Source organism: Papaver somniferum, chromosome 7, assembly GCF_003573695.1.
Source record: "Papaver somniferum cultivar HN1 chromosome 7, ASM357369v1, whole genome shotgun sequence".
Classification (NCBI taxonomy): Eukaryota; Viridiplantae; Streptophyta; class Magnoliopsida; order Ranunculales; family Papaveraceae; genus Papaver; species Papaver somniferum.
In genome coordinates, this window is record NC_039364.1 from 230,076,901 (window position 1) to 230,089,322 (window position 12,422).

Here is a 12,422-nt window from a genome sequence, read left to right on the forward strand (position 1 = left end):
TCATGATGGAACGCATAATCAGTGTTCCAAACTTCTTTTACAATTTTATTTTATTTTAACCTTGTTTCTAAGTTAAAAATAAATTTGAAAGGGTAAGCCAGAAGCCAAGAATCATGGATTTGTCACTTTCACTAGCTAAAACAAACTTTGATTGGCATTTTTTATTTAGTTAGTGGATTTTCATTCCCTCTCTTGGAAGTTCTGAAAGGGTTTTTCATCTATTTTAATTGATGGCCTGTCACAGGGAATGACTTGAAGTTGGATTGGCAATGAGTTCCTAGCCTATATCAGTGGACAGTGGGGATGTCTTAGGAGTTGGATTGGCAATGCGTTCCTATCCAATAACAAGTGAGGCTCTAATTAAAGTGGTTCATGATATAATTAAAGGGACGAAAGAACTTCACCCCATCAAACATTCATATTAATATTTTCAAAGAAACAGAAGAAAAATCAGAAAAGAAATAAGAACCTATTTTTTATTCTTGTTATGTCTCCAGCAATGGATTCTTGTATTGCATAAAAGATAAAAATCGAACTCTTTTGCAGTCTTCCATTTTACCACTTCTAGCATCTACTTTTACCAGAAAGCTGAACAGCATCGTTCAGTTACATATATTCCATCAAAAGCAGGCCTTCAGTAGTGTGTTGGTTACATAGAAAATGACGTTTGAAAGGTTCCAGTTTGGTTCTTCCAAATCAACAAGTGTTCGGGCTAAAATATATCAGCACTCAGCAGGGACTGGGTTCAGGGTTTGAATTGCTTCAACATAAAAGCGAGTTGGGAACAAGAACTCAAAAATGATCCATCAGAGAATTAGGTTCAGTTTCATGGGTCAATGATTCTCAAATGGGATAGACACCTTGTAGGGAATTTCGTCGCACATGGACAAGATGTTCATGTGGAATAACAAGGTATTCTCTGGTCCCTGCCACCTACCATTCCTTGCAGGAAACATACTCCCAATGCCAATTTGATCAACAGCTTTATTAAAGAATATGAAACTCCCTTATGGGAGACATTTTCTTATCAAATATCACTCACCATTTCCAAACTGAAAATGAAGAAACATTGACCAAGCAAAAAACATGAAATTATTCATTTCACCGCAAGCAAAAGACATTGATAACATCAATCGATATGTTCCACAAGGATTGGAGGACTGGACATCACATATTTTTCACAGCATATTTCCTCCAACCTAATCAATAACTCGTTCAAACAATTATATCGACGAATGAAAAAATCGATATTATATCAACTAAATTTGTTAGGGATATAAATTGTAAAGAGAAGCTTACAAAGCGAAATTAAACTCCCACACTTTGTGGGATACTTCCCTGCAACTCAAAAAAATTACATAACCTTTGAAATAGACTTCCTATTTTTCCCTCTTCAAATCTCCTAAATCACTGCTATGGTGGTTGTGTACTTTCTTGAGTATGGCGTAGAGGATGAAAACGTAAATCTGACTAGGAAGGAAGGCTTTAAAAATTCATTCTCACCATTAATATCGAACTGGGTGGTATCTTGCAAGCTTTGGCCAAAAAATTCTCCAAAGTGATGATGAAGCTACTATCAACCCCCAAGTGAATTTACCATATTTATCATACCCTGTTGAGTTTGTCTGGTCAGTCAAACATCTGCATAAAAAAGGATCTGAAATAAGTGCTTGAATAAATAATTAGAGCAATCAAATAGCGTTGCAAACAATTTGAGTAATTTAACAACTGGGTTTCCGAAGAGAACTAATCTAGCAGAATATCCAACTAAACGACTGTAGCAAAGCGGGCACTAGGAAGCAGGGAATGAAATGAACACTTCTTCAAAAAAGAGAGAATTCCAACAATAACAGAAAAGTCCAACAGAAGTAGAGATGTGGTAGTTATCATGTAATGAAGATGAAGCAACATTGGTGGTACAATTATGAAACTGGTGGTAGTGTGGTGATATCATGGAGTGATATAGTATAACATATAAAATAAAGCAGTGGGAGTTCTGGTGTTGCAGTACTGAGATATGAATCAAACAGAATTGACCTTTTAAAGCAAACATGATACTATATCCTACACTATAAGGTTTTCTTCTTCTCCTGGAAACTTGTTTCTAAATCATTACAGACAGTGGATTGCTAAGGATAAAGATGGTATTGCTCTTGATATAGCAGCAACTAAATGCTGGTATATCTAGAAAGAAAGGTGTTAGAGGACCTTCGAGGAAACAAAAGAAACCAGTTTACACACCTCTTTGGCAATACAAAGGCACGTGATCTTTTGGTCTAAAAAACAGATTGCAAGTTCTATTGCTGAGACTAATCCTAATATAAAAACCCCGGGACAGATAGGAAACAAAAATGAATTAAACCTCCTATAAACTGTGTTCTTAATTTTGATGCTGCTTGGATAAATACTAACTGTGGTTATGGGTTTTTAGTGAGAAATTATTCAGGAGATTGCAAGGAAGCTAGAGGAGGATCAATGAACGGAGAATCCCCAGAAGAAGTTGAAGCTTTAGCCCTATTACTGACAGCTGAATGTGCTAAGGAATCAAATCTTCAAAATCTCTATATCCGAGGAGATTGCCAAAAGGTCATCAAACACAAGAAAGTTAAATGGGAATGCTTAGCAATTCTATAATTTGCAACTAGAGTTCTATCAGAGTGCAACTATTTTTTGGGTTTCATCCACAGAACAGGCAATTCAGCTGCTGATTCCTGGGGCTAAGGAAAGAATTTCTGCAATTTCCAACACTGGATTCATGTATTTCCAGTTTTTTAAACGTTTTTCTAGCAGTGAACAACTCTAATGGAACTGTGATGAGATCACATTGGAAAATTCTATTCCTTTTGCATTACCGGGTAGGCTAGAGGTTAGGGAAACTTAGATGCCTATCCCTATCCAGGGCAACCTCAAATGAGTTGACCCAAATCCTTTAGTATGTTTTATTAATGTAAGTCTTATTAGAATAAATAAATAAATAAAAAAAAGAAGAAGAAGAAGAAGAAGAAGATATATACTACACTTGATCGAAGCAAAAAAAATATTTGGAAAAAAAGTAGCTTTTCAATAAAGCTACATGATGCGCTATGAAAATTCTGTAAACCCTAGACCCTATAGAACGGAAGTTATGGAAGCTTTGAATTCCGAGGCAACAACATAGAGGATCTTTCATTGTTTGAACACAATGTGACATAAGTATGTTTGCCAGGACGTACCAAAAATATGTTCTTTTGCATACTTAGCCCAACACCATATAAGTTGGAAAACCCCTAGGAAGGATCAGTGTAGATATAGTGGTACAGTACTAGATCACCAATAAGAAGGTGAGACACTTTTCAATCATAAAAAGAGCATGAAACTTACTTGATCTAAGCCGTGATATGGGAATTTCTCGCATCTCGCGTTTTATACACAACCATTCACCGAGCAAAGCCATCAAACCAAGACAAGTACCATTCACGATCCACCAAGTAATGGAGGATGGCCAACCTCCATATACGAGGCATATAAAGAAGTGTATGATGTAAAGAGTCGCTGAGAAATCTAAGCACTTTTTAGCTCTCTCGACCAAATGAAGCATGATTCCAGCCCTGCAAATACAAGAAGTCAGAATCCATTAGATTCTAGAAGGGACACACCTGCTAGTTACAGAAAGCCTACATCTAAACATAAACTTCATAATAACATATACTCAAGCCATGAACTTACAAAGGAACAAAAGAGACATAACATGAAAATCTAAAAGTTCTAGGAAACCCATATCTTTTCATTATGCTAAAAATTATATCAAATCTTAAGGCAATGACCCTAAATCATTTAGCCAATATAAGGTACTTGAATATTTATATTCCAGCAGATATACGCGATACGTGCAGTCCAAAATTCTCATGTCGAAAACAAGTTGTCCTTGAAATCTGATTCACTGGTAAAGCTGCACCGCGTTAGAGCTGGTCAAAAGCTTCTAAAAATCTTTGCAAATTAAGTCAAATCAAAAGGATTGACAACTTAAACACGGGTCTGAAACAGAAACAAAAATTTAAGGGCTTAGAAGCAGACTCAGCATTATGGCACATAAGATGTTTCTGATCAAGTGATCCGTTATTTGAACAGGAGTATAGTAATCCGTTACCTTTGTTCCTGTCAGATGTCGAATCATTAGTTGAAGATCAGCCTTTAATAGTTTGATTTCCTTAACTTAAGATGGCTCTTTCCTAGACCAGGAGTATATTTGTAGAAACCCTATATGCATACAGAGAATCTACCGCTTATAAAATAGTTCTCTAGTCATGCTAAAAAACATGGCTAGCAAGTTTATCTCAATCTTCGGAAACACTAGTACAGATTATTGGTAAATTTTAAGTCTAATCTACCACACTGTTCTCTATTTTTCTCCCTTTTGCTGGCATAGACTATCTTATCCTAATGTCGTTAACTGCAGTCCCTAGGTACAACCGACCAGTTGGGGATTATAGACAGTAAAAGTAGCCAGATGCAAACTTGGATGGGGTTTATACTAATATTGCGCATAGCCAATTCGACCTACTAGTATTGCCCATAACCAAATGCCACCCTTAGACATAAAAAGTGCATCAAAAGATCAAGTAATTTTTAAGTTATACCCAGTATAGAAACATAATACACTAAAACATAAAAAAAGCTATGCGAATTACGCAACGATGAAACTTCAACTAATTCAACAAATTAAACAGAATTCCAACTCATTCAATAAACACCACAAATTGCAAGGAATGAATGTAATAATATCTTACCCGGCAAGTGAGCTGAGTAGGAATGCAACAATTACACACCATCCAGTAACCGTTGATGTAGTAAGAGTAGAGTAATCAAAGAAATATACAAGACTCATCCGTGATACACGAGTCCCAACAAGAATTGACATTAATATACCAAGTGTTAGATAGTATAAGCATTGTAAACAAATTATTTGAGATACAATTAGCCAAGGATCCCATACCATAGCCCCATAGAACATGACTCTTCTTCACAATCACAAACACCCTCAATCAACTAAAGTTCTCAAGATTTGACAAACCCGATCTGTCAATTTGCTGACCTGAATTAGGTCATCTGACTTAACAATCAGGAATCGTTATGGGTTTGGATTCAATTGGTTTTAACGGAGAAGAACCAAAATTAGGTTTTAGAGAGAGACTGAACGTTTCTATCTGGGTGTTTGGAGTTTGAAGGCGAGAAAGAAACTTCCGATCTGCTCTAAAACTAACGTCAAAATCTCGCACTCATTTTTAGAAGAAGAAAATAATAAAAAGAATGTCGAGTTTCGTTATTTAACTATGCAATGACTAAATTACCCTCTATTTTTCTGTTATGCAGCAGAACTGCAGAAGCATTGCTGGGTTTTATTATAGTATTACCCAACTAAGATCATGTCCAATGAGGAAAAAAAAAAAGGATATTCCCTTAAAATCCCAGGCAGCAGTAATTTTATCAGGCATTTTTAGGTGAGACCCTGAAAGAATTAGGGGCGATTAATAAAACAAAAACGGGTCACCGAAACTTAAAATCAAGCCATCCTTATTTCAAATTTTTGGAAATGGCAAATATGTCCTCTAAAATCAGTGGATAATACTACAATCGGTAGTTAATTTTGATGTACTTTAGTTTGTGTAACGAAAATCGTTGACCGATCGACTATTGCTTGATAGATTATAAGGTGGATCGGTGAATGGTTCATCGGTCAATTGATTACTATAACTATCGGCTTATTTATGCTTCACCTATAGACCTTTCATTCACCTGACTACACTTATTCCCGTGTTAATTTCCTCATATATATGAGGTATAGAATAAGGGTTTACGAGATTCTCTACCCATAGGAGATGAGTTTTCCCCTATATAGGGGTACAAATCTTGCATTGAAGATGGTCTAAGTAAGCTTTACAAACTAGAAAGGGTAATGAAACTGCCGATATTCTTGTAAAGAATAGCCATTGAAACTTTATGAAATGAATTATTGTTCACTCTAGCCTTATTGAATTATGTGTTAAAGGAGGATAACAGGAAAATGGATTTTGATATAAATGTTGCCAATCCAACAAGATTAAAAAGCGTGTTGTTAACTGAAAAAGTGGGGGTACAACAACCACACCCAACAATTCGATTAGAAATCTGTATGGACAAACTCCAATATACTTTATAGAGAATCAACTAGACAGTCAGACTCAATCTAGATAAAAGTATATCAAAGAGTTTATATCTCAATCTCTCGATTTGATCTTTACTCAAGCAAATAGAAATCTGCGAGTCATTATCAAAGAGAGATAACTTGGATGGTACCAAAGACCAATATCCAAGTGTCAATCAATTTAAATCAACAACCAAAAGGTCGGATATTCTAATTGATTGAACAACGCACAACATGTGATATTTCAATTATATAACAAAGTATAATGCGAAAAAGAAATAACACAGACACCAGAATTTTGTTAAAGAGGAAACCGCAAATGCAGAAAAACCTCGGGACCTAGTCCAGATTGAACACACATTGTATTAAGCCGCTACAGACACTAGCCTACTCCAAATTAACTTCGGTATGGACTGTAGTTGAACCCCAATCAATCCCACATTGATCCAAGGTACAGTTGTGCTCCTACGCCAATGATCCCAGCAGGATGCTACGTACTTGATTCCCGTTAGCTGATCTCACCCACAACTAAGAGTTGCTACGACCCAAAGTCGAAGACTTTAATAAACAAATCTGTATTACACAGAAAAGTCTATGGTAATAGATAAATCCGTCTCCCACGAATATACCTACAAGTTTTGTTTCGTCTTTTGATAAATCAAGGTGAACAGGAACCAATCAATAAACCGGTCTTATATTCCCGAAGAACAGCCTAGTATTATTGATCACCTCACAGTAATCTTAATCGACGCAGCGAAAAAAGATATTGTGGAATCACAAACGATGAGACGAAGTGTTTGTGATTACTTTTGTATCTTGCCTATCGGAGATATAAAATATCGATCCAATCATTACAATCGTACTCGTAACGATTGAAGATGCAAGATCAGATCACACAACTACAAGAAAAGTAGTATCGGTCTGGCTTCACAATCCCAATGAAGTCTTTAAATCGTTAACCTGGTTTTAGAAGAAGAAACCAAAGGTTAAAGGGGAATCGACTCTAGCTATGCAACTAGTATCACACGTAAGGTGTGGGGATTAGGTTTCCCAGTTTCTAGAGTTCTCCCTTATATAGTTTTCAAATCAGGGTTTGCAATCAATGTTAGCTTGGTAACAAAGCACTCAATATTCATTGTTAGATGAAAACCTGATTAGATTCAAGCTAATATTTCTCAACCGTTGGATCAAAAACTTAGCTTGTTACACACAAATGAAATGTCCAATTTTGGGTTTACGAACCATTCCCAAACATTAACATTTGTTGGTTCAACAATAGTTAACCAAATGGTTAGCCATATAATTCTTCTTTACCATAACTAGTTCAAATGACTCAAATGAACTAGTTAGAGAGTTGTTCAATTTCTTAGATCTTATGTAACTACACAAGACACAATCGAAGCAAAAACGGTTTGATTCACTCGAATCGGTTCATGAACTTTATAGCCACGGTTTGCAAAAACATTCCTTAGTTTAAATAAACATGAGTTCAAGAACAACCGGTTTTAGATATAACCTGCTCAAGTTCGCGGACTGGGTTCGCGGACTTAAGCTCATGGAAGGAGTTCACAAACTCCAGCAGAAATTCTCGGGTTGAGAACTTCCGCCAGTTCACGGACTTGGCTCACGCCATTTCCATTTCTCTTGATCAACAAAGTTCGCAAACTTTGGTTCAAGGAATAAGGACTTATACATATATGTGTTTCCACAACAATGCTTATATCCTACCAATGGTCATGTAATCTAAACTCTCATTTTAATCATTGAAATATTCTCAGAGGACGGATATAGCCGTTATTCACAGACCATTTTTCGTCAGAGCAATTTTCAAAGTGATTGAAACATAACATGACTTTTGTCACTAGGTAAAGATGAATTCGGCTAAAGCGAAAGCTTACCAACACATATTTCGAGAAATAGATAGGCGAGATAAACTCGGCTCGAAATAGCAAATGTGCATAATGAAAGTCTATATATCAAAACGACTTTTGTCTTAAGAGTAGGAGATAGAATAGATAGACTTTTGAGTGACAGATAAGTTCAAGGCTCCACATACCTTTTAGTCGATGAAGATCCACCAGTTACTTGAGTAGTCCTTCGTCTTGTATGATGATTTCCATGGAGTTCTTGAGATCAACTACACTTTCTATCATAGTCCGAAACCTTTAGCTATGTAGGCTATAAATGAAGACTTATAGTTTTGATCACTAACATTGACAAACATGCTTGAGATAGCAACGCATGCGAGTTCGACCGAGCAATGCTCTAACAATCTCCCCTTTTGTCAATTTTAGTGGCAAAACTATTAATACATATGAAATACAAAAAATAAATAAATTAACTTTTGTAGCTCCTATTCCACATGCCTAATCTTCAACATTACTTGAAATCTTCGTCACTTCCAAGTACTCCAATGATCCCAAAGGTTGTAAGTTTAGCATCATCGTTGTTGAAAATCCGTAGCTATAACAATAAGAAAATAATAGTTCTCAATCATTGTTATACAGTGTCATAGTATCATTACACAACGTCAAAGTCCAATTGTATCACAACTTCGACAACAATACTATGGTGATATGTATCACTCCCCCTTAGTCAATACTACATCTCACATGGAAACCACTCCCTCTCACATAATGATCCGAAAACCATATGTATTTGTAGTGTGAACTACATATTAATTCTCCCCCTTTTTGTCAATAAAATTGGCAAAGGTACAAGAACGAGATCCTAATGAAATTTCCGAAAGAGACATTTCTTGACCAAAAGAAAGCAAAAATATCAACTTGTTCTTTAGATGCAATCATAAAGCCGAAGCTAAATGCATTCATCAAGGAGTTTATAAAGATACAAGATAACCCCTATAATATTCCACAGCCGCACTCCCTACAGAGATATGGCAATTAAGCACAAGTTCAAAAGAACTCTCCCCCATTAAATCTCATTTCCGAAAGAATAACAAGAGCTACCTTAATTTCGACAGAAAAGAAGGATTTCTTTGGACATAACAAATCACATACAAGTATGAATTTGAATCCAAAAAGTTCAATTAAATTAACCACAAGAGAACCCATAATTAATTTAATCGACAAATGCTCAAACATAAGTGAACTTATGGAGACTTATAAAATACAATTAGATTAATCACAAGAGAACCCATAATCTAATAGAAAGACACAACCAAACTAATCACAAAAGTAATTAATTTAATTGGTCATGCTCGACATAAGAAAACTTACGGAGCAACAACTAATTAATCAAACAAGATGATTAACTTAGTTGAAAATGCTCGACATAAAGTACCTTACGGAACAACAACATAGCTAATCAAAAGTAATCAACTTGGTTGTTTAATGCTCAACATAAGACACTTTATGGAGCCTCACAGTAATACATAAAATATGGATCAGGGAAGATTGCGGAATACACAAGGATTCATTCTATTTTCCATCACTATTTGCACAATGACATACAATAGACATAATCCTTGCAAACAAAAGATTTTAACCTATCTTCCTTCAACAATTGACAATATAGGCTTAACTTTTGTATTTTTCAAAAGTTCATTCATTCTTTTATCAATACATGCATATAGACATACGAAAGACTTTACCTTTGACAAGATATGGGACGGTCAAGTTCACGAACATAAACACACAAATCCCATAACAATATTGCAATATATAAAACCATAAAGATTAATACTGCAAAAATCATCTTCCAAACAAGTTTAGAATTTAAACCCATAAATCTAAAAACATGAAGATGAAAACGTTGGACATAGCTATGTGTAATCACAATAATGGCTATTCCAAACTCTAGTTATTCTTTTAATAATAAAAAAGAAAATAGAAGATTTACTAGGCAATAAGACCTTTGAAGAATTCTTTATCGTCCCCGAACTCCTTGTCGTCAACATCCATTGGGACATAAGGTTCATTAAGGTAGGAGTTTATATCAATAAACCTTCTCGGCTGATGTTGTCGAACCAGGGCCTTCTAAATCTCATGAGTCTTACACACAAAAGCCTTTATTTGTTGAATCTCCTTTCGCATCTCCTTCAACTCTTCAAGAACACCAGAAAACTTCTGAGAGTTTGAAGGAACGACTCTTGGCTTCCTCACATTCCTTCTTTTTCTTTTCAAGGTAGGAGATAACGGAGATTTTTCTTTTTTCTTCATGATTGATGGCTTAACAATCACATTAACATCTTTTCCATCACAAGACATCATGCTTGGAGTATCCATAACGTATGGGTTTGTGAGAGGAAATCACAAATTGAACTCAACAGGTAATCTTGAGATAAAAAGAGGTTTTTAGGAAGGAAAAAGGAATGTAGGGTTTCGAAACCTTTAAACAAGTTCGTACACGTCCAACTCACAACCCTATAAAGAGTCGAATTGTCGATAATAACCCTCTTTTGTTGATAGACAAGAAAGAACAAAAAAACTAAGAAAAAGAACGAAAAACTTTTCTTAAATCCTGAGAGGTACAAAATCATTGTTTCTTTTGATCAGGCACATGAGAGAAGATTTCCAGAGAAACACAATCAAGTTGTGTTGCGGTGAGCAACAATTTGTCCACTATTTTCCTCTTGAGAGGAATCCTCAGACTTCTGTCTATCAAACCAATTTGACCATACCTTCTCCTCTAATGGTCTTGGTTTGTTCTTGGAAACTAACTTCTTCGACGAAGATAAGATCCTACATACCTCAGCGGTCTTCTGAGCAAGTTTAAGCTTCCTTGCTAAATGATTTGCTCTTCGTTGAAGTTTGTTGACGTGCCTCAATTGGTGTTTGTACTTGTAACACCTTGAAAGTTCATGACTTTTTAGAGAACAATACGAACACGTCAAACTAGGATAAAAAAACAGGATTCTGAGATGTGCACGCATCTAGACACATGGTGGAACCTGAAACATTACAAACAGAGTTTCCAAGAAGTGGGTCAATTTTTTCTTCCAGATTAGTTGGATTATCTTCTGAAAGAATATTGAGATTGATGTATGTATTGCTACAGTTATCAAAATCAATATTTTCACCAAGAAGTGCAACATTTGATTTCTCATCTTCATTAAAACCATAGCTGTCAGACATTTCATCAAGAGTTGCAGCAAGACCTTTGTTCCCAGTGTATTTTCTACGATTTGGGCACTCGTTTGCAAAATGACCAAAACCTTTACACTTAAATCACTGAGGCATATCCTCATCATCAGTTTCATATGTTTCCCTGTTTTTAAAAGGAATACGATTATGAGGTTTAACTGATGTTTTAGGCTTATCTCTGGAGAACCGTTTACTTCTCTTCAACAGAAGATCCCTAAACTGTCTTGTGATCATCGAGACTGACTTGTCAAGATATTCATCTGATGAATCTGTCTCAAAATGATCATCTTCAGAGATATACACTTTTTTACTCTTATCAAGTAATTTAGTGTCCTTTTATGCTTTGAACGCAACATCCTTAGTTTTGGATGAATGTTCGTGATCAAAGATCTTAAACTTCCCAACCAGCGTATTTCTGGAGAGATTATTAAGGTTATTTCCCTCAACGATGGCATGCTTCTTAGAATCGTATCTAGATGACAACGATCTGAGAATTTTCATCACAATGTCCTTTTCAGGAATAGTCCTACCCAATGCAAAAGATGCTTTAACAATTTCAGACACTTTGTGATTAAACTCATCAATTGTTTCTTCATCTGCCATACGAAGGCTTTCCCAATCGGAATTAAGGTTTTGAAGCCTAGCTTCCTTTTAAATGGAGTTACCTTCGAATACGGTTTCCAAGATATCCCAAGCTTCTTGCGACTTAGTGCAATTAGTCACATGGTGCTGAAGATTTGGGGTAATGGCATGTATGATCGCATTTAAACCGTCGGAGTTTTGCTTTGCAGCAAGTATCTCAGCAGGGATGTATTCACCAATAGGTTTGGAAACTTTTACATCTCCAACTGCCACAAAGGGAGGATCATAGCCATTAACAACATATACCCATGATTGAAAATCACGTGCTTGAAGAAAAGCTCGCATAACAATTTTCCACCATAAGTAATTAGAACCATCGAAGACTGGTGGTACGTTAATAGAAGTAGCACCTCTGTCCATAGAGTCAGATCGCTACAAACACAGACTTATAAGGTCTTAAACGTGTTTGTCTGCTCTGATACCAATTGAAAAAGTGGGGGTACAACAACCACACCCAACAATTCGATTAGCAATCTGTATAGACAACTAGAGAATCAACTCCAGTACTTTCTAGA

General features: G+C 35.8%; 1 protein-coding gene across 1 annotated transcript; it reads right to left on the bottom strand.

The window, feature by feature from the left end:
• Nucleotides 1–1,075: 1,075 nt before the first annotated feature.
• Nucleotides 1,076–5,265, bottom strand: LOC113299785 (protein SYS1 homolog). Its single transcript, XM_026548872.1, has 3 exons — nucleotides 4,767–5,265; nucleotides 3,361–3,587; nucleotides 1,076–1,641 (listed from the first exon to the last, which is right to left on the bottom strand). Exons 1-3 carry the CDS (start codon nucleotides 4,988–4,990, stop codon nucleotides 1,634–1,636), a joined length of 459 nt encoding a protein of 152 aa, XP_026404657.1. The 5' UTR covers nucleotides 4,991–5,265; the 3' UTR covers nucleotides 1,076–1,633.
• Between the last annotated feature and the right edge of the window lie 7,157 nt (nucleotides 5,266–12,422).